Source organism: Taurulus bubalis (genome assembly GCF_910589615.1).
Source record: "Taurulus bubalis genome assembly, chromosome: 12".
Lineage (NCBI taxonomy): Eukaryota > Metazoa > Chordata > Actinopteri > Perciformes > Cottidae > Taurulus > Taurulus bubalis.
The window spans coordinates 1,830,001-1,853,809 of record NC_136600.1 but is presented as its reverse complement, the minus strand read 5'-3'; the positions used below and the strand labels follow the sequence as shown (position 1 = coordinate 1,853,809).

Below are 23,809 nucleotides of genomic sequence, written 5' to 3'. Positions count from 1 at the left end.
TGCACACGTGGTCAACGATGCTCTCACGAGATCAAGTCGCCGTCGATTTCAGAGTCAGCCGCCGCAGTTGCTTTCCAACAACTGTGTGGCCCAGTGCATGATGGGAAACACCTGCTGTCCCACATCAGAGAGCTGATTGGCTCTTAGATCTGACAGCAAACACCACGTGTTGTAGAAAATACTTATTTTATGTGTAGTTGGAATACTTAACGCTGGATTATTGACTATTAGTCTCATGTTTGATATAAAAACATTTATTGTGTGGTTGTTAATACAAAATGGTATTTATACAACACACATCAAAACTACTAGTAATGTATTTCACAGGCAGACATTAAAAGACCAAAGGTTGCAGCTACACACACATTTCTACATAAATATATATTTATAAACACATATAATAAATCCAAACGTGATCTATAAACTACAAGTAGACAAAAGTTCGGGACTAACAGGAAGTCATTTTTTCTGTGACTTCCTGTGTCTACTTTGAAGGCAGCTGAAAATTGTCCGTCGTCTGGATTCCAGGCGAGGCGCAGCTCTAACGAACGAGCCTAATGACTCACACAACTCAGACAAAAGCAACACAATGAAAATAACGTAACCACAATCACTTCGGTGAAAATCACCCGACGTTAATGTTCTAGGGTTAAAGATTTTAGTGTTCTAGGGTTATTGCAGTTTGGTCATTTTTTATTTGTTTATAGTATACATTTTTTAACACTATTTTGATAATGATGCAAATATGAGTGGTAGTATTAACTACTTAGTAGTAGTAGTTAGAAATATTTAAACAAACGCATATTTATTGTGCTTGTAAAGGCCTTTACACAACAGGAACGTGTTTTTTTTTTTTTATTAAAATGTATTTTTCACAAATTGGCTTAGCTCTCTAGTAAGTTTGCATGCATTTTTACGATAATTTGTCTTTGATGTGAAAAGGCCTTAAGATAAGAAAGACTAAGTCTAAACAACAGAGGAAACAGCAAACCCAATCAAAAAGACACCTACCAACAGCTTTAAAGCTGATTTAATAACATTATGTGTATTGTTTTAATCAATACAAATTACAATTTGGAACACATTTGATCCGGTCTCTGCATTAGAATAGTTGAATGTTTCTTACAACTTCCTTCTTTCCTGGTACCTTTGACTGAAGACATTTTTAGAGTGCCATGTCCATGTAAGCTCTAACTGAGAAAATGAATTTGACTTCCTCCCACACTACAGGCATACAAAGTAGATGAACAACCATTCGCACAAAGTCTTAACATTGAGGTGTCATTGGATATGTTGCGAGCTAAGTTTGGGGTTTTTCGTTCTTGCAGGGCTGATGATTAATGACATCTTGGTGTTTCTCTCCTTTATTTAATGTATTTTCCTTTTCTTCCCAGGATCTGTTTGCACTGGACGTAGAGCCGTACCGATACAGTGGTGTGAACATGACGGGTTTCAGAATCCTCAACACGGAGAACAGCCAAGTGGCCTCGATCATCGAGAAATGGTCCATGGAGCGACTGCAGGCTCCGCCCAAACCTGACTCTGGTCTACTGGACGGCTTCATGACCGTGAGTCTCATGAACAGAATGAATGAGTTGTGAATGAATGAATCCCTCCGTCCAGTTTGTCAGAGACGAGTTTTCATGGCAAAATATCCATCTGCTCCCCATTAGTCTGTTGACTATATTGGAGAGAACATACACCAATACATTTAATTTGCTTCAATGGTCTCCATGTCTGTCTTCTGAGGTCACATTTACATCTCTAGTTCGGTTCATTAGCTATGGAGCAAAGAAAAACATGTAAATATAAGAAATATGAAATAAGAGAAAGATGTTGTTGCCTGTGAGTAGTCGTTAAATAGGTGTATTCCTTTTGTTGGATGTTAAAGTATCCCATTACGGCTCTGCTGCAGCTGTTGAGTCTCTTCCATCTTACCAGCGGACGTCCTTCAGAGAAGCATCTCTATGACGACCTTTCTTGTCTCTATACCCTCTCTTTTTTATGCAATTGCAATAGAAGTAATATTTGATGATGCCTTTTATTTTATACCTACTTATAAACTCAATTGTTTTACTTCTTTGACAAATTCTGTGAAGCAGGAGAAGGAAGGCTTCAAAGTTCAGAAAATACAGATTTAAAAAAGAAAAGTGACAGTAAAGGGTGGTATGTGGCATACATTAAAAACACGTAATAAAACAATGTGTAGAGCAAGGGAAGCAACAACAAGATGCATCATAAAAAATACACATCATAATAAATACATCATAAAAGAGAATCATAAGAGAACCATTAGTGAACACATAAGTGAGAGATATTAAAGAACAACTTCAAATCTCATTAGGAGTCATCATTCATGCCCTCTGGAAACATACCAATCCAAAATGATTCTCTCTTTTTCTTGAGGAAGATGATAAGAGATTGATAATAGCACCTTTTTGACTTCATATAAAACCATGTTGAATAGAAATAGAGCAGCTTGACGTGGCACAGTAATTAAAGTATAGCCACAAAGTTACCAGCTCAATCGTGAATGAGCTGCAAAAGTGTTCATGTGTATGAAGAACAACTGTACTGTTTCAGTAAAGCACCTCCAACTAATCAACAGACTGCTTCAGATGCTCTGCCTGTTTAGTGTGTGCTCTCGGAGTCTGTGTAAATATATGGACGTGTAGAAATAGAACTTTATCTATTTTCTGATGCTTCAAAAATATGCTTTCAGTGTCAGTGGATCAGAACCTTGAAGCAGGCCTGTGAAGCCAGTGAAACACTGGTATGTAATGGACTACTGAGACAGCCACCCAAACACTTTGTGTGCTTCTCCCCTTTTCCTCTGACTGGCTGCTTTTTAACAGACATAAAGTCATCAAAAGCATTGTTCTGGACCCGATAGAGCCGTTACAGCGGATGTGCTGTGGCATCTCATACTGTAGCGTGCCAGTCGTCCTGAGGGAGTCAAATGGAAAACCCCAGTGCCCCGAGTTGTGGGCTCCGGTATGATAAGAAGAGTCTCTGTCACTGTGATCTGAAACCTTTCTGATCTGAGCACACTGCCTGTAATAACTGTTCCTCCACGCATGCTTTCATACCATCTCTTATCTGGGAACTGTGCCAAAAAGCGTCTACCCACCAGAGACAAGGAATGGGAAGGAAAAGAAAGTAATGGAGGAGATAGGAGAAATGAGATGAGGGGGATGAATGAAAAATGAAGCAGAAGAAACACGGAGAGTGGGTGAAGGGAAGGCAGAAGTGAAATCAGAGTCCTTGTGTTTTAGTCCCACATGGATTGTTGAGGTGTTAAACGCCGGGCTGATGCAGCCGCTTGGTCTGATTCCAGTTGGAAAGCACTGGCGGCGGCAACGGCAACATGTTGGCTGCTGATTGAAAACAGTGGCTTACCTCTGGGGAATAACAGATTTGTATTTTTTTTTCTCTCTCTCTAAAACAGCAAGATGTTGTTGAGTCATGTTTCTGGATTGATATCGGAGAGTGGGTGTTACTCAGTTTAAGCCCCTTTTGTTGGATTTGTGGTTTAATCAATACTGTTTCCCACTTGAGACCCGCAATGGACTGTGTGTGTAATAACTGTGCCTTTTCAACACACAAAAAGCACAGAGGGCCTTTATAGCTGCTACATGGAGTCTGAGAGTCAATGCGATGTCTTCAGTCCACGCAACCGAGAGGAAACGAGGGAACATAAAAGCTGTGTCTCATCATCTTTGTGTTTATATTCAGCTCTTACACTCCGTTATGTGCTGTAGAGTCATCAGGCCAGCAGAGCTCCGCGGTTATTTTTGGATCAGCGACAGGCGGAGATTTATGTGTGTGAGGAGTGTGCGTTGACCCTGCTCATCAGTGAATTAATGGCATATGAGTTTGAAGGTGGGGATTGATTAATTAGACAAATGGCAATCAGTCAGCAGCTAATGCATATTGACATGGTGAAAGGTTCCGTAAACGTTTGATTAACGGCTTAATTTGTGTGCTGTATTTACGGTTTTGTGTGCTTAAGTAGTGAACTGCTGATGTGCTGTAACTTATGGACTCGCAGATCATGACAGATTGCACTGAGTGAGCAGTCCGGAGACTTCATTTTCACACACCATTCAGCACCGTTGGCTCACATTTATTGGTTGGGATCGCAGATTGAACACTTTGGCTGATTGCAGAATACAATCGGAGCCAAAGTTGATGCTACATTTGAATTGAAGTCAAACAATTAGGAAGTTGCTACTCTTCCTAAATACTGAATATGCAATCCAACATTTGATACATCCTGGCAGAGACACAGCTCAACTTAATCATTTCTACAGAGCTGCTGCATTCAATGGATTCACAGAAGCTCCAGTTCAGGCACACCCTTTCATAAGCCGCATCGACTAAATAAATTTAAAAAGTCCTATTTAATCATAAACAAGCCGCGGCGGTTAATAAGCCGCTATTGCTGCTGCTACTGCTTGCGTCGGGCTGGTCCTGCTACCTTTGGTGCTAGCTGCAGCTGCCACAAGAATTTGTGGCTGCACTGTTGAACGAGATTCAATTGCTGCATCCCACTACTGCATTGTATTTCTTAAACTGCACTGCAACTTTTATTCAGCGTTTTATGTGAAGCACTTTGAATCGCCTTGTTGTTGAAATGTGCTATACAAATAAACTTGCCTTGCCTTTGAGAACAAGTAAACAACAGTGTTGTCAACGCTAGCTCCCCGCTCGCCAGCTAGCGCTCACAAAGCTAGCACTCGCTAGCTCGCTGGGTTAGGACCCGTGCCTGTACTTGGACAGTCCTGTTGTCTTTCCCATTGCAGGAATCCTTTAATAGACCAGTGTTTCCCAAATTTATGTTCTGGGGACCAATTTTTCAAAAATGACAAATCATCGCGACCTGACACAACATTCTTACTCTAAATCATAAGCAGAATGAATTTGTGCATAAATGATCATTACTGGCCACTTTTAGTGCCGTTTCCACATCACCTTATATTATTTTGAAGAGGTAAACCAGCTGTGAGATGTATACATATCACAACTTTGTTTCATGCATTTTATTAAACACATATACACATGTTAAATTATTTATAAATGAGACCAAACTAATTACTTTAAGTCTAGTTAACAGACTCTTATTATTTTAATATATATTTATATTTATTTAATAGTTCCTTTCATCAGTTAAACAAACATAATGTATGCTAGCCTTTCATATCAGATTCTACGTTATAAGCATCAGAACAATATGAGCATTCAGGCTCCCTCAAAGGTAAATAAATAAAATATGAGAATGGAGGAAATGAAGAAAATGTATTTGCTGACCTTGATGCAATCCCCTGTGTTCCCCTGTGTCTTTGGGAATGACTGGTATTGAACATACATTTCATATTCAGAATACAGAACTCAAACTACTCAACTAAATTCAGTGATTCTATTCAAAACATAATTCACTATAATTCACTCACATCCCACAGTACTGAAGACCATACCAGGTCTCTGCTGTTACATCATGATCAAATGAACCAATGAAGTTTGGTCCAGAGATTTTCTTCTTTCTTTTTTTCCAGAACATGTTTTTGCGTGACAAATCAGGTAAACTAATTCTGCGCCTCGTTCCTTTATGCCGCCTTCAATTAATGTGGCGGCGGAGGATCCCTGCCCAGAGTCGTGGCTTAACATGCACGACGAGAGTGACCTTACAAGCTCCACGCTCTCATTACCGTAATGTCTCTCCTTGTTAATTGCTTAAGCTGCTGTCTGATTCATTGTGTACGCTGCTAAATTGAAACAGGTAAAAAAAAACACTCAGGCACGACTGTAATTTCTGCATTTATCTATTTGTGATAAGTTGGAAAGCTGGAGATGTTACCTTTGACCCTCGACCGGGCAAATGGGTTGACCCCTCAGTCACCAAGGTCATGTCGTGTTTGTTGCAGCTCCCAAACACACATTTGGTATTCAGAGCCGCACCAATGCTGCCGACTCGTTTCTGGTCCCGTATTACCATAAATGTGCCAGACCTGTGTGCATTTAAATGGGGCAGTGATAGAAAGCTATTTCCTTTTTGACAGATATCATTTAAAGTCTGATCCAGAGTTATGACAAAAAATGTCACACTGACATCAGACATATTCCAGGATTCATATTATCTGAGCATCACTCAAACAGGCATATGGTGGACACCGTGAACGGATGAATCATATGAGAAATATGTTATTATAGCAGGAGGCTATGCAGAAGGCTCACCAGCCAAACATGTGTTAGCAGTTTGCAATGATTGTGTGGCTGCCAATGAACCTACTTATATTTACTTATGTGTATTATTATTTTTTCATTATCGAAGACCATTCATAACATGAAAAGCGTCATCTGCACATGGATGCATACATAACATATTAACAAATTCTCTCCATTTAGCCGTCTATTTACTGCCTGGTTCGGTAAAACAAAATTATTTATTTCCTTTTGTAGTTAAGATAAAAAAAACATATCAGTATATCATTCTAATCTCTCACAGTGAGAAAATAATGGTTTAACACGTTGTCCACTTATTTTTGTTTTTCCATCATTTTTCCTGCATGTTGTTCAGCTATAATGAACATTGTTGTATGACCTAAATGGAATTTAAGCCACATGAAGACAATGCAAGAAGCCATATTCATTTTTAAATAGTGTTTTCACATGTACTGTATGTACAACTGTGCCAACTCCATTTGCTGATGAAGGCCATGAAATCTGTCAAAAAGCTCCAGGGAAAAATATAACATTTGTGTGTTATAAGAAGAAACCCCCAATTCTTGTTTTATTGGATATTTGATAAATGTTGTCTAATATGGCTGTGTATTGGCAATACAATACATATCATGATACAGAGTCTACAATGTAATATATTACAAAACTGTAAGAGTAACACGAACATACTGCCAAATAAATGAAATCTGTTTTAACTTTGTTATGCAATCAGAACAGCATCATAACACTCCTTTATGGGCTATCTGAGCCACTGTGTGCCACACATATTAGCATTTAAACTATTAACAACAATGATATACAGTGTTATTGAGCTTTGGTAGTGTATCACAAAACATATGCAATATCATTTGAGCAAGAGGATTATTTACATTTTTCATATAATGTTATTTTGATCAGTTTAAAATGCTCACGTTGATGTAATTATGTAAGTTTACAAGAGTCAACAGCAAAGAAATGGGAAACGTGATCACTGGTTTATGATGTTGGAAAAAAGTATTGTTCCTACACAGGGCGTGAGTAAGAGTTGCCAGGTTGCCATTGGAAACAATTTCGAGAAATTGGCAACCACATAAATCAGTTTCAGAGACAACGGTCAGGCAAATAAAGTTGATGACTGTGGGGTGAAAAGTTCAACTAACATCGCAAACAAATTTGCAAATTGATTGGACTGAAAAACAACCGGATGAACCTGAACGGAAAACAACAAGGACATTTGTGAATTCTTGGGAGGCGAAGTAACCCGACATCTTTGAGCTGGACGGAACATTATACTGCAAAGCATGTAGAACTGATAATAGAAATCCTTTTATTCTGCAGATATTCTCCATTACTCGTCATGTCTATTAAAGCTCAGGTTCGCGAGGTCAGTATAACACAGCTATCAGCTGGAGTTGGTTGTGTCTATGAAAGGTCCAGTTCTCAAGGGAAGTTAATCACACGCCTGCGCACTTCAACACCCACACCTGTTTATCAGTATGTTGACATTATGGAAGCAGACTAGTCGTTGCACGGTCCAGTCTTGTGAGAAAAGATGAGAACACATGATTCTCCTCCTCTTACAGGATAGAGCCAATCAGATGTGAGGACGAGGCGAGACCAACCTGTGACGATAACCTGTGTATAAAAGGCCCCACTTCCGTTTGGGGGGCAGTGGTTCTGGACCCAACCTGCGTGTTGCTGGACCACTCACTGCTTTTATAATTGCAGCGCCTATTACTTTACTTGTGATCATTTAGTAAATAAATATAGAGAACGAGAGAAGTTGTTGAACTGAGTTCTTCCGGAGGCTACACCAGGCATCCAATAACTGACACATGCTTTCAGAACCCCTTGATCATGCATCATGAGAAAACATTGAAAACTAATATTTAAAAACCAATGATGTTTTAACTCATTTTAAAGATGATACAATACATGGAAGCCATAATTAGACACACACTCTACGGGATGTTTGCAGTATCTCTTGCGTTTTGTTCTGCCGCTCTTTTGTCATTTATTGGCAGAAAAAGAGATGAGAGGAATAAGACGAGGCTGGTGGAGGCACCGAGAGCCGGGTTTTCTCTCTTTCTATCCCGCCTGTTCCTCTTCCAACCTGTCAGTCAGGCCGGCTCTCTGGAGACCTCCTTGAGTGGCAGAACAGGCTGGGAAACATGGCCTGGATTGGTTTAAGGGCCGAATGAGTCAGTGGGGGTGCAGGCTGGATTCGGGGTTGGAGGGTTTGGGGGTACTGACCTGGGGCAGAGTTCAGCTCAGGACCGGGGGCGGCTGTCAAAGCACCCAGCAGTGAGCAAACAGCTGCCTGTTTGATATCCAGATCATGCGCCGCTCTCCGGCCTCACTATTTTCCAAGACACACAGCTTTTGTGCTGCATTATGGGATATGCCCTGATGATGCTGGCGCTGTCTTGGAAAAGGCTTACAAAAGTCTACGTCTGGAGCTCGAGCTGTTTGAAGGAGCTGTCATTAGGAGGAGGCTAATATTTGGTTATTCCCCATTTTGGCTGCGGCCCCAAACTCCGCGCTGGATGGATGCTGTTGGACTGCGTGCCCTTCTCCGCCTCATAGATGGGGCTTCTGTCAGCTTAGTTTATTCCATCTGCTTCTCTGTGCATCTGTGCATCAAGCCACCGCTCTGCCTCCCCGTCTCTGGCTCACAGACTTGGATTTGGCGCTGGTATTATTGTCCAAATGTTGGGGAAAGAATTTGGCTGTGACGCGTTGCCGGAACATTATTTCGGCAGCTGGCGTTACTCGTGCAGAGGCTGGCAGAGGCTGGCAGTGCTTGGCAGCGTCGGGGAGGACGAGGGTGCAGTGACCGAGTTCACCCAGAGAGCCGCTTAGTGTCTGCCGGGGGACTGTGGGAGGCGCCTCGCATTCTACAATGCTGATGTGAGGGAGTTTTCACACGATTACATTCATTCAAATAACATGATCTGGGTTTTTTATTCTTCTGCAGTTTGTACAGCAGCATGTCAGGGTTTCAGGAGCGGGCTTCAGATTAGAGAGCATTCTAACAAGGCTTCAGCTCAGCGCCTTGTTCTCGGCCGGCTTGGTGGAGAGGCTGCTCTGCTCTTTTCAGCCACGTCGTCGGTCTAAGAAGCAGTATTGGCGACATTTTAGCCCCGGGGGCTGTATAGCTTCATAAAACCCACTGCATTCAATCGTGTCATCAATTCAGTCCAACAAACAGATATATAACAAAAATGATATTCAAAGAATTCTATTCACATGGTTTCTTTTTCTTAGGTTTAAACTTATATATGGGAGGTTGCATCTTGGTGAAACATAGTGCTTGTCTTTTTAAGAGATACTGAACCTCTAGAGTCAACAAAATCCAGAAACCCGTGAGGTTAGGGAGGGTGAATCACCTGCCAATTTCCTTATTTTGATATACATTTGGTCCATTCTGTCCATCTAGCTATGTACATGTACTTTCTCAATCTCAGAAGGAAGGTCATTCTTTCCATCTCGTGGATTTCTTTAATTATTTCAGTCCAGTTTTCTGTTGAGGGAGGGTCGGTTTGTAACCATTTACGAGGGATTGCTTTTTTTGCTGCTACTGTTAATGCCGTAGCTGCTACTACGTCTTATAATGTTGCTGAAACGTACATTAACTCCACAGGATGTCTGAGCCGCGCAGCATCTGAGTGGCAACAAGGTGCAGCGGTGTGTGGACTAGCAGTTCTGTTATCTGTGAGAGTTCAAAGCAAACACATCGTCCAAAACAATAAAAGTGAGCCCCAGAGCAGCGGCCGAGATGTACGCAGCAGCGTGTGTCGTTCCGTGAGCTGTTGGCCAAACACGCAGCCGGTATCTACCCACCGTGGGCGCAGAGTGGCAGACGGAGGGGTCGGAGACGCACTCAGCTGTGTGCCTCTTCGACTGCGTAGTGAGCGAGGTGTCAGCAGGAAGTCAACAGAAGGTGTTTCGAGAAAGCGGGAATCAGCAAAACCACTAGAGGTCCTTGCACAAGAGTCCCCCATGTTGCACTGCCACAAGCTACAGAAGCCCAGAACAGACAAACCAACATATGACCATTTGGGTTTTCACGTCTGCCACCGTAGTTATACATGCGTAGCATATGGGAGAAGTTTTAGTTGTCAGTTGCGAGTATTTTTTATATATTGTCATAATTAACTCCATTACTAAATGTAAAGCATAAACACCATCTTAACCTTCCTCTTGTGTTAGCTTTCTGTTAGCATCTCTTATGCTAACGGGTTGGTTTTGACCCATGTCTTAAATCAGCTGTAAAATACACGAAAACAATTATCTATCATCCAATTTGTTTCTCATCTCTTGGTTGCCTTGTTAGGCTTCCTTAACCATGAACATATTGTTGTATGTTTTACTATTTTTGGCGTGGGTCTCTGGGCCTTTTCTTTGTCAGGATGTCCTTCAATTTCAATACAAAAAAATGGTAAGATGAACCTCAAGAGAATCATATGAATAAACTAGAAAATTTCACAAGAAATTTTGAAAGTGTGGCTACTACTGCCGTAAGACGTAGTGAGATGTGTTATTGAGGTACATTATATATATCTATAGATATATCTATATATCTATATATATATATATATATATATATATATATATATATATATATATATATAGATATATCTATAGATATATATATAGATATATATATATATATCTATATATATATATATATATATATATAGATATATCTATATATCTATATATCTATATATATATATAGATATATATATCTATATATCTATAGATATATAGATATATATACATATATATATAGATATATATATAGATATATAGATATATATATACATATATGCCAACATGAGGGCTTGATGGTGTAAATATGAATAGGACAGCACTTTGGTGCAACATATCACGTGATTACATATGAATACCAGCCCCTATTGTCCTTGATCTCTAAAGAATCAATAACTCTTTGACTGAAAGAAAAAGCATAAATATGATCAAAAGTCAAGAGTCTGAGTGCACGCGACCGTATTACCATGTGCACGCGCGCGGTCGTTCGCCCGTGCACGTATGTGCCAACATTAGCTGTGAGGGCTTGATGGTGTAAATATGTATGGGACAGCACTTTGCTGCAACATATCACATGATTACATAAAAAATATTGTGTACAATTGTGTATTTATTTTATATTTAACAAAATAATCCTCATTTGAGCTTTATGTTAAGATACACTTAAATCATGGGGCTTTTATGTTGAAAGGGAAGACAGAGAGACAGACAGTTCCTCCTGCGTGTGTGCGCCCATGTCACTGGTTGCCATGGTGACAGTCCTGATTGGCTAACTTGAAACAGCTGTGTTACTGTCACTGAGCAGGAGACTGGACTGTGGATTTAATGAGAAAACAACCTTTCAAACTATTGTATTTGACAGACAACCGTGAATCCCATCACGAAAATAACAAAATCATGAGAAGCACAAGACTTCTGAGAACGTTTCCGTCTACTTAAATATTTGTAAGGATTTAGAAATGAGAGCGTAAATTCAGTTTATAAAGTGCTCACGTTTCCGTCATGAGAGAAAATTGTTAAGCTTAAAGCTTAAATATTTGAAAATATAGCTGAATATAGCTGAATATAAAAAATATGAAATTATAGAATAATAGCTGAAGGTTTTGTCAACATTTGAACGTTTAAAATGTGTCTGTAGCTGAAGGTATGCAGATCCTGTAAGCTTTTGAAGTTGAAGAGGATTTGAAGATTTCCTCCACAGGAGAGAGTGTCTCCTGTGTGATGGAGTTTCCCAGTGTGTGTGTGTGTCTGTGTGTCTGTCTCTGTATATGTGTGTGTGTGTGTGTGTGTGTGTGTGTGTGTGTGTGTGTGTGTGTGTGTGTGTGTGTGTGATATGAATACCAGCCCCTTTTGTCTTTGATCTCTAAAGAATCAGCAACTCCTTGACTTAAAAAAAAAAAAAGTATTATTTATTTTCTACATAAATATGATCAAAAGTCAAGAGTCTGAGTGCACGCAACTGTATTACCACGCGGGCGCACATAGACACACAGTCAGTGAGCTTAGTCTAACAAAGCCAACTTCATGCTAGCAATCAAATTCACTTCCTCCACTAACAGCTGCAGTGTGTGTGTGTGTGTGTGTGTGTGTGTGTGTGTCTACAATGACGTTAAAACAAGAATAAGCGTAAAACGGTGAGTAGTTAACTGAAAACACCTGTGACATGAGTGAGAGACTGAGTTGTATGATCCCCATAGGCTTCAGTGCATTTTTCTTTTTCATAAAAAGCTTCATATCTCGAAAACTTCAAAGGCAAGACACCAAAATAATAATATTTTCTGAGAGATAAGACTCTTGCGAACGCGTCGATGTTGTTTGTAGGTCTCTAGGCTAAACGATGTGTCTCTAGTTGCAATTTCTAAATCAGGTACGGTCGTCAGAGAGAGATATTTTTGAGGGAGATTTAACATGGGAGGGAATGGAAGAAGAAGGAGGCCACCTCTCACATATCGTCTGATTTAAACACGTCTGAATCTGTTGGATTCAAATCGACCCAAGTTTACGAAGTAAGACAAGATTTGCTATGTTTGATGTATAAATTATGCCCAAAGACTTAGTATTGTGGAGGAGATGGCAAAAAGCAAAAAATAAAATCCAAGAAATCCTCAAGGGGAACTCCACTCAAGCTGTGACATCATCACTCTAAGCGACGCAATACACACCCATGTTAAAGGCAGAAATGGTCGGAAAAAAGCATGAAATGAAAACGCTGACAGTTAAAAAACTATAAAAGATATCAGAAATCTGAAATTATAGAATAATAGCTGAAGGTTTTGTCAACATTTTAAAAGTGTAAATGGTGTCTTTAGCTGAACGTATGCAGAACCTGTAAGCGTTTGAAGTTGAAGAGGATTTGAAGATTTTCCCCATCCGCTCCCATTCATTTTAATTTTCATAAAAAGCTTAATAATTCAAAGATTTCAAAATTCTGAAATATGAAAGGTCATAGCCATCGTGTCCTTAAGTAGCTGAATATTGTAATATTTGAACGGTTTAAATAGCTTAATATATGAAGGGGGAGATGAGGTCCAAAATACGTACGGAAGAAATAGAATAATAAGAAGAATTTGATTAAGTTGAATAAAGAAGAGGATAACAATAGTTGGACTGCTGAAGCATTCCAACTAATAAGCCCGCAGGAGAACATGAAGTGCGCTTGCTGCAGGGGTCTATGACCCCTTGCAGCTGAGCCACACTTAATAAAAGGTTGTTGTGTTACCTGACTATTACTGAGGGGTATTAGAACACATCTCTTAATAATAAATGTTTAACCATAACATCTATGGTGTTACGGATCAATTTCGACCCATATATATTTACTTCAAGAAAAAGGCTAAAAAGTATTTTTTTTCAGCAATAGAACTTTAATACAAACACAAAATGAAAAGCAGAACAAGTCTTAACATAGATTTGCAAGGTCAAAAAAACAACAACCAATCAAACAAATCTTATTTTTATAACACAAAGCTCATAATTTCAACCAGAGCATTTTATAATTTAGTGCAACACATGTGTTTTTTGTTGTTGTTGTTGAAATGGAGGTTCCTGACAAAGTCAAAAAGCCTTGATGCAATAAATACATTAATGTGGTTCTTTTATGCATTTAAAACCTAAAACGGGTCGGTGCCGACTCAAACACAAGAGGAAGATTAAGCAATTTTCACAACCTGGGAATCCACAACATGTACTTATTATTAGCTTATTATAGCTACAAAGCATTATTATATTATTTCTAACCATAAATAAAGCTATTATTTATACTCTGTAATGGTTGCCTTCTTACAAACCCATCAGTATAGAGATGCTGTCTGTATTTAGACAGTGAGAAGCCGTATTTCCTACAGACAGCAACACATTGTCTTTAACTGGCCAGTGAATTATTGATGCAAAGGTTTGAATGATTTATAACAATAAAATGTATACTTTGTACAGCTAGGAATTCTCGCTCCTGTAACTTCTCCTCTTCAGAGGAGGCAAGAAAAAAACACAACATACACAGACTGAGCAATATTAAATATGAAGTCAATATTTAAAGTAAAATGTGTGTCGTTAGAGTGTGTAGCAGTAGCGGGTAAAGTGCTGCTGTCACCCAGCCTGCAGCATCACAGCTGGATGAATGACTCCCAGCCCTGCGGTGCCGCCATCAGGTTTCTGTGTAGACGGCGTCCTCTTAGATGCGTTACTGCAAAAACACAGCCATTATCTGGATTTTGGAAACATATCAGGCAACACTGACTCATAACCCCTTTCAATACACCACCACTGCTGCCCTAATGCTCACCCAGCTGCTCCATCCCAGAGGATGGATGGTCTCAGACGAGGAATATTTTGCCAGTCTGAATAACAAGTAAAACAAAACACACAGAGACTGCATTTGACACAAATATTCATGTCTTGTCATGTCTTTCTCTCTGTGAACACCCAGCAGTGTTGGAGCAGTTAGCAGAGTGAATGTGTTTTCAGTTCAGTACGATGCCCGACAGTTGAAGACTACAACTAGTGATTTACTTTCATTTTGGATTCATTTGTCGAGTATTTTTTCATTGAATTGAAAGTTGACAAATCACTTTAGTATTTCAGTATCACTTCAGTATATATGGATTTGTTTTCTTAAATTGAGTGGTGAATTGTGAATTATACTGCTTATTCAATGACCACTTGCTAATGATGAACACATTGATGAAAGTTCATTCATAATTTGGGATGATAAGATGATATGTTGCAGCCCACCAGCTGTGGTTAGAATAGACACGACATGCTACGCCAGAAAATACTTTACCATGTCCTAAAATTCAGAATCGACTGTTTTCTCCGGTTTTCACTTTTGCTAAACTTCACTCACAGCTTCATGGTGATAGGTTGCAGTACAGTTACCTCATCTGTAAAGTCTGTCGTTAACTACCTGAAGGAGTTTATTTGTTTGCAGTGTGGTTAGCCTGTTTGTTTGTTTGACAGCAGAATTACAAAAAAACATCCTGGCCCAATTCCCTTGACGCTTGGTTGAAGGTTGTAGCAAGGGCCAATGGAGAAACCATTACACTTTGGAGCAGACCCAAACCACGGGACGGATACACACATTCTTATTCACTTTCATTAACATTGCAAGATAGAGATTTTGGCCTTGGCGGAGGTCTGCGCTGTCCGAGTGCCCTTCTAGTTTATTATGTGTGTCGATGCAACTGAACTAGTGAAAAATGTTGATGTGTTTAAAAAGCTATCGTCGGGTTTTCTTTTTCTCAGGGAACATTAATTGTTTTCGGTCAATAGGACGCTTTTAAATGTTTTCTTTTGCCCGTGCAGTGTATTATGCTGATGATTAAAGAATGTCATTCAAACATCTAATAAAAAAGCTGATTCCATATTTGTCTTCACACCTAATTCCTTCAGTAACCTTGGAGAAGAGAAGCAGGGCTGTGTATGCACGGTGTTTGCAGTAGTTTAAACACTGTGTGTGTGTGTGTGTGTGTGTGTGTGTGTGTGTGTGTGTGTGTGTGTGTGTGTGTGTGTGTGTGTGTGAAGGCCTGAAGGAGTGCCGAGTGTCGATGACTTCTGCTTTCATCTCCAAAGTTTACAAATCATTTCTCTTTCTCCAGAAACACTACTTTGCATATAGTTTAGGCATCAGCTTAACTGGATAAATACACTCGCTCTGATGTTAGGCCTATATTGTGCTACTCTTGGCTATTACAGAATATCTATTGGGCAAATGGGATCTCATGAACGGTGCACCCGTCTTTTAACTTCTCCTTTGGAGCGGCTATGGGAGTGACATTCAATACCGTCTGTAATGAGCTGGTTTCAGCTTGGTCATTGCCATGAGCCATCATTAAAATCGGTTACCCATGGTGCAATGGTCCTGACTGTGCACTCTAACCGAGCTGCACGCGGTTACTGACTCAGTGTTGGAGAGGGTGCCGGAGTGGCGGTGGTGTCATGCTTGTTAGGAAGAGAAATAAACAGAAGAAGTATGTTCTTATCAATGTGTTTTTGCCAGCAGACGGTCTAACCTTCGGTCTGCTGGTCCACGACCTCCGGAGAGCGCTGGAAGCTGCGAATGGCTGCTGGACTACGCAACCCCGAGCCTATACTCTCACTTTTGTTTACTGCATTTCAGTTTATTTATTTATTTTTGCACAATTCATACAATAAAATAAAAATCGTAACAGAGATAAATGAATATCACAGTACAGGAAGAGACAAAAAGCCAACTGGGCCTCCACCTTTATAATATTACAACATTTACAAAATTACAAACATAAAATGAAATATGCACAAGATAGACAACAAAAGAAAAAGAAAGAAAGAAAGAAAAGAAAGAAAAATAATGTAGCTATGTCTGTGTGAGCGTGAAAGTCAGCATGGCTTGCGTGTGTTCAGGATGTTGGATTAAACCTCTGTGGCATTTCCTAAGCAATGGTAACTAAAAATGTAGATATAACAGCTAAAACAAGAAAGACATGGACACTAATACATAAACTTGTACAAAGCAGCAATTAAACTTTCTTTTAGGCAATTTTTCAAACATTTTATAGAGGGACATTTCTTTGTAAGGTGGGAAAAGTCATTCCATAATTTGGTTCCCCTAAATCTAAATGATGCGATTGATCTAAAATTGACCTGTGCTCGTCATTACTTTAGGAGGACGAAGGTGTGAGTTTCCTCTGTGCACACTGTGTATGGTTCCTCTATGAGTGCGACTCCAGCACACTATTAAAGCCCACAGCTGGTTGCTAGCTCTGACCGCTCTGCTCGCCCTGTCGTGACCCGGCCCGGGCTCAGAGGGTTTGCAGACGTTCCGAGGGTCCTTATAGCAGATTCTTTTCTCTGCTCATTATCTGCTTGCTGGGAAAAACTCATCAGATTCACTTGAGTGTTAAGACTATTAGTCCTCCTGACAGTGTGTCTCAGTCACGGGACAGTGGATTCTGCTACTAAAGCAATATGGCAGAGCTCTGCTCATACTCGTGTCTACAGTCCATTCAGGGCTCGGGCATTAGTATGCCTGACAGAGTAGCAGTCGTTTTAATTAGCAAATCTCCGCTTAAAGACTTAAACTCATTTGTGTTGCTTTGAGCGAGATCAAATACAACACTCTGGGTGTTTTGTTTTTTGGTCTCTCAGCGCATTCTACAGTGGAGTCTCACAGCAGAGAGAGACAGACTGGTTTGATAGACATATCATCGCACAGACCATAATCAAATGGACTGTGGCAAACCAGTTTAGCACCTAGTCAGCACACTACAGAGAGCTGCAGCTGTAGACATTATGGAATCAGTTCTCCATTATTGTGTCGTAAGTCTGAAGAGTATTCCTCATGATTAGTCCACTGATGAGCAAAGAAAGAATGGAAGGATCAAGTGTAATATATTTCTGGAGGATATAGAACTCAGCTTGCTTTGCCTTTGAGGCAATCTATAATGCAACTCTGTTGAAGGCTTTTCCTTTAATGTTGACAACAGAAATACTGTCATTTCCACAATTATGGCATTTTTCTCATAAAGTGTTTGATTATAAGAGTCAGAGAAAGGTGACAGTAGTGGTTTCAGGTTTGTCTTGTGCTGAGACATTTACTAACCGACGTCGCAAACCACACCTTCTGGAGGGGACATTCATTTTTCTACATCATCATGCAACAAATCAAAGATAGTCGTGGAATATTCTTATATTTCAGTGTCCTTGTCAGTCTCTCTGTCCGTCCTTAACTTTAATTTAATACAAGGTTAAACGAGGAGGAATCCTGTCCCTGAGTCACGGAGGGCTAGAAAGTGAAACTGGGATAAAAGTCCCAAACTCTACAATATCTGGGATGAGTAAGATGACCGCTGAATCGCTTCTACCCCTTTCCCTTTCACTCTTCAGAGTGGCTTTGCACAGCAGAGACAACAGTAATTAGGCGGTGCAGTCCAACGCCCTGCTGCGTCCCGGCCGAGGACATGTTCTGTAAAGGACAGGTGGTGTAAACGTAGTCGTCAGGGAATCTATCGGAGAAGCAAGTTCCCTGATGCGGTTAATAACAGCCACCGCTGAGTCATCACAAGGCCACGCTCATTATTACCCAAGTTGTGGTGCTTTGTTGGGGGAGGGATCAAACAGTGTGGAGGAGTCAGACTCCGTCCTGAAGATGTTCAGACATACTTTAACACAAAGGAAGTTCAAACCCAAGCCCCCGGGGCTGCTGCTTTCTCACCTTAAAATCAAAAAGACTTCAAGCATCAAGGTATTCTGCCGACATGTTCAGAGTTTTTACAATATTCACCGTGAGAGACTGGTATCAAAGGGCTGCCTCACAGAGGCTGTTTAGGAAGATAAATAGCTGCTGCTCGGGCCTCCGGGGCAGGAGCTAGACATTGACAAGGTCATTCTGAGGTGTTATTATGGTCTGTCATCACCTCTTCTAATTCTCAGTTTTGAATCACATTATTGCCTGTTGAATAACACACCACCTGATGTATGTGTTGGGCTATCAGGCGGCACGTCATGACCGGGCGGAAGCCTCTGAGTCTGGGAAGTACAGCATACTGACTAACGTATTTTGCTCCACCCTCGTTCTTTCTGTTTGCAAAAAAAGCAAGATTGATACTGCCAAAAAACAAGATGGCGACGGACAAAATTGAGAATGCAAAGTTTCAAAAATAATAGTCCACAAACCAATGGTCGTCTTCACGGAGACTATCCACATCTTATATGCCGTCCATGACCGTGACAGAGGCTGACTGACTGGGTTTGGGTCTTTTAATGGTGTTTGTTGACAGTAAGAAAGAAGTTATGTAACACCATCCTGATCATCCTTAAACATTGCTGGCATTTAACACAATCATGCACTGCATTAAAAACAAAAAAGCAGAATTTGAAAGTTTAAGATTATACAATGGCCTGGACAAGGAAAAACAAGCAATTATAATTTTTGCAAAACTCAAACTATTAGGCCTCTGAAGACCGCAAATATGTGTCCTGGCCCTATTATTGTGAAAGTGTTTGGTATGTGCTGCCTTTGTCAAGATGGAAAGGAATACGAGTTTGGCATCTTGGTTGGGACTGTGGAGCCTCCTTGTTGTTGTTCCATAAATATCGGTACAACTCAATCCGTTCCACACAGCTTGATTGGTTGATTCCTTTAGTCACCGCCATTTTCCCCATAAAAGGACACAGCTTTTTCATCACAGTTTGGGGGAAAAATATTGATGTGCCAATTCATTGCACAAAACACCACCCCGTAAAGACCTTTCGATTGGCGCTGAGCACCAAACTGACACATCCTATTGTTCCTGGTTTGTCGACACTATTTACACGTCAGTTTGTATTGGACAATTTAGTCGTTTTCATTAAACGCACTAAAGACTGAATGTATTGGCAACTCCCTGCATATGTGTTCTGCATAGCTCCTGTGAACAACTGGGGATCAATTAAGTAGATTCACTAACTGTTATTCGTTCTACCGTTGTTCTGACTGAACCACCGTTGGTGAGTCCTCAGCTGTGAACAGAAAGGGCAAACCGGAAAGAGAAGTATTCTTTTGGGAGATAGTGATTTAGTAAGGAAAGGTACGAAAGACAACAGCTACATCTAAATGATTTCATTTTTCTCAACTGTAAGTGCTGATTGATATTGTAAAATTGAGTTTTAGATATTACAAAACGTTCATACAGGAGGAGCATTAATGCATTATAGGTCACTGAGTCAGTTGAGTCAGTTGAAATATGTTTTAATGTTCGCAACATCAAATTAAATTCCAATCCCTGATAATATCCCCAAAGCCGAGAAGTCCAAACCACAGAAGATACTCAGCTTCCAAATCCACACGCAGAAAACACGTCTTTGATTTTATTCGGGCAAATTTCAGTTGTGCAGTGAAAGTGCACAGTAACAATATCTCAGCTGGAAATTATTCAGATCTCAAATGAATGCTGTAGCAGGAGGCAGTAATGATAATGTACTAGAGTTGTTAATTGATCAATGTTTGGGTTATATGCATACACAATGTATCTTTGTCTTCCTGGTCTTTGCTATTTACAAGAACAGAGGCCCGATCCCATGTCCACCTGAAGGACTTTGAGGCTCCCGCTACTCCGTGAGGGTTTGGTTCTATCCCACTGTCACATCGTGGAGCGCTTGAGTCTCTGGCAGACATGTTGAGTCCTTTACGATCCCTTTCCCTAAGTCAACATTAGATGCCGACTTTGGTCAAGGGAATTACCCACAATGCAAAGCAATGTGGCGTTAAACACGCAGTTCCCATGGAAGCATGGAGACGTAAAATTAAAGGAAGGTAAACAAAGAGACACGTGATGAAATACGTTTAGACTACAACGCTACGGATTGAAGATGGAACATAAAAACACATGAAATCAGAGGAATGCAAACAGAAAATATATATATAATATTTACATTAATCAAACATTTAGTTTTGACAAAACAAGTAAATGGATCATTTAAAAAGACTTATCTCGTGAGGAAGACGTTCAAAACAGTGAATAAAAAGTATAAAATGAATACACAATTGTACACAATATGTTTATGTAGTCACGTGATATGTTGCAGCAAAGTGCTGACTCATTCATATTCACACCATCAAGCCCTAAAGCCTCTCACACTCAGCCACTTAGAGGTGATCAGTGAGTCCCTGAGGGTTCAGGGTTTGAGGGTTTTAGGGGCATTGGGACTGGACCCAAGTCTTCGCCCGATGATGGGTCCTCTTAGTTGATGTCGCAGTCGCTATACATCTCATTTTTACGACAGGAAGTGAAATCCACTAACTGTAGAAGTAAAAATAGATGAGGCGGTTCGAGGAAAATTGCGTACAACAAAAAAACTACAACTGCAGCACTTAAGAACAAAGTAACTCTTTGTGTTCGTTATTGCATATAACATTGTCGGAGGATAGATGAGCTGATGCTTCTTTTCTTTCTTTGAGAGTAAAGGAGTATTCTTCTCCTTTCTACTCCCATAAAGTAAAAGGGATCAATTGGCTCCTCAGAGGATAACTGCTGCTGCGAGCTCCGACTGAAAAACAAACTCATTCCAGCGCTCTGAGCAGGAGAAAGGGTCGTCTGTTTAATTCAACACCGGGTGAAAAAAAAAAAAGACAATGCAAACAAAACAATCACAAACCGGGAATGTTTTTTAATCAGCTCGCCCTCTTTTAAAGCCTCAACGCTTGATGGCTTTCCTCAGGCCCATTAACCGAGGTTGTAAATGGGCAGGGAGATGGAGACGGAGGACTGTGTCTGGGTGAAGAGGAGATGGAGGGCGTTTTCCAAGTTGGAGGCTTCTCTCTGGTCGTCTTGTCAAACTGCTAATGGAGACGTCCCGCTGAGCGACGCTGCTGAGGATGTTTCACAGAGGGAGACGGAGTGAGGGCACGCTGACTGACAATGCAAACCCTAATGTCCCATTGTGAACACGAGGTGGAAAAACTGTCCGCGGTAAATGAGATAACCTGAGGGCCCGCAGCGGCCGTGATGAAGAAGAAGAAGAGCACAGAATGGAGGCACGGCCGAAAGAGAGGAGGAAAACGAATCGACAGTAGACTGGAGACTGGAGAAGACTGCAAAGAGAGGAGAGTGTGACATGATTTGGACAAAAACAAAACCCAGAAGTAAAGAGACGCAGGAGGGGAGACAGCAGAGCGCAGCAGAGTGAGAGCGGCAATGACATTAAATCTGTGGCTGAAAACAGATGATTTCCCATTTAACACTCCATTGAGTTCTCCGTTATCCCGGGTCCTGCCTGGCACTGTGACGGCGCCACTGCTTTCCTTCTGTTTCACAATAACAACGCCTCAAACCACACACACACACACACACACACCAACACAACAACACACACGCATCATCCCTCCCATTGTTCATCTACTGTACTGCTCAATATCCCTACCTCAAAGGCCTCCAGGACATTATTAGACAGCCTGCAGGATACTGAGTAGGGGTGGAAATGGGGTTTGTGGTTTTGGGGGGGTTTGGGGTGGATGGTGTCCAAATAACAACAATCTACCACCCACGCCTCTCTGTAGCTCCAGTAATGGACCACAATGGACTCAATGGGAGGCACTGTCAACAGATGTGTTGTGTGTGGGGGAAATGATCAGGCAGCAAAGTGGTGAGGACGTCCTCACTGCTACACACACGGCATCAGAGGACCGGAGGAGGAAGCTCAACAGCCTCAGACTGGGCTGCACCAAAGAGGTGTGAAGGATGTCTTAAGATGAGTTAACCATTCGCTGCTCTGCAGTCGTGTTTTTGCACCTCTCACCGGGTTGAAGCCGGAGGGATCAGCAACTTTTGAATCAAAGTGATGCCGATGTTTACAGCAGGTAGTCGACTTCATCAGATCAGAACCATTCATTCACCAGGTATGTTTACACAAACGAGGATTTTTCTTGGCGGAAAGTGCATAACTTTAGCCATTAGACGAGACAATCAACAACAACAACAGTGCAATAGATATTACATTAAGTATAAAGTTATATGTTTATGATAATACTTTTGTACTTGAGTAATATTTTGAATGCAGTACTTTTACCTGTATCAGAGTATTATACACTGTATTATTAAAGTAGAGAGGAATTACTTATTCCACCTCTCTATATTATAATTACTTTGTTGAAATATTAAATAAAATATCAGATACAGTTCATAGTGTAGTGCTTACATGCTTAATATCTCCATCTGCTGTCTGTCTGTGTTACGCATGTTTTCATCTCTCGTTAAATGATAAGTTCATTCTCTTTTATGAAATGATGATGATGATGATGTTTAAAAACTGAAATATGTCACCAAATATTGGATGGATTGTCAAGAATATTGACTTTTGGTAATCTCCATCTCCAGCTCAATGTTTTTACTTATAAAATATATGATATGTATACCATTTATATCACTATTGTGCTACATCAATTAGTACTAGTTGAAGAAAACCAAGTAATTATTTCAATATAAAACAAATTAAAAAGCGTCTTGAGTTTGTCAGGGTCAACATCCCAAAGCAGCTAAAAAATACCTGAGGGGAGGGGGTGGTGGGATGAGGAAGAGGAAGAGGAAGGCAATGGAGGAAGGCAGCCAGCCAGACGGAGCAATGGAGGGAGCCGGTTGGGCGCTGACACCGATCCTGGGTGTCGGTAATGAGACTCAGTGGCAGTCTTGGCCTGCTTTAGGAGTGTTTGCCAAACAAAAAGTGTCAACTCAATTAAAGGCCAGATTTCCCCCAGGAAGAAGGGAAAAGTGAAATTATCCCTGCTTGTTAAACCTGCCACTTAATTTCACTCAAATTATTACTTATGATCCCAGGGACCCCTAGGCTAATTGTTTCTCTCTCTTCCTTCCCTTCCCTCCTTCTGCCTTCTGCTTGGTTCGCGGTGGCAGAAAGAAGCTGTTCCATCAGCTCTGGTAAATGGCTTCATCAGGGAGAAGCTGTGAGCTCCCTCTGCTTTGGCGACTGTCGCTGTAGTCATCATGTCACTTTGCAAAATTAGCTCAAACTCTGGAAAGCACATTACGTGTTGAGGACACAAATCAAAACGATTTGCACACATTGCAAATGG

At 40.7% G+C, this 23,809-nt stretch overlaps 1 protein-coding gene across 2 annotated transcripts in view; it reads left to right on the top strand.

Annotated features, from left to right (window-relative positions):
- Positions 1–23,809, top strand: part of grik2 (glutamate receptor, ionotropic, kainate 2) — a gene marked incomplete at both ends in the record, with an annotated part of 274,403 nt that overhangs the window by 112,649 nt on the left and 137,945 nt on the right. For both annotated transcript variants that reach the window (XM_079227201.1, XM_079227202.1), the window contains one exon: positions 1,395–1,568. In XM_079227201.1, the coding sequence (XP_079083327.1) occupies positions 1,395–1,568 (174 nt within the window). The remainder of the gene's footprint in view (positions 1–1,394; positions 1,569–23,809) is intronic.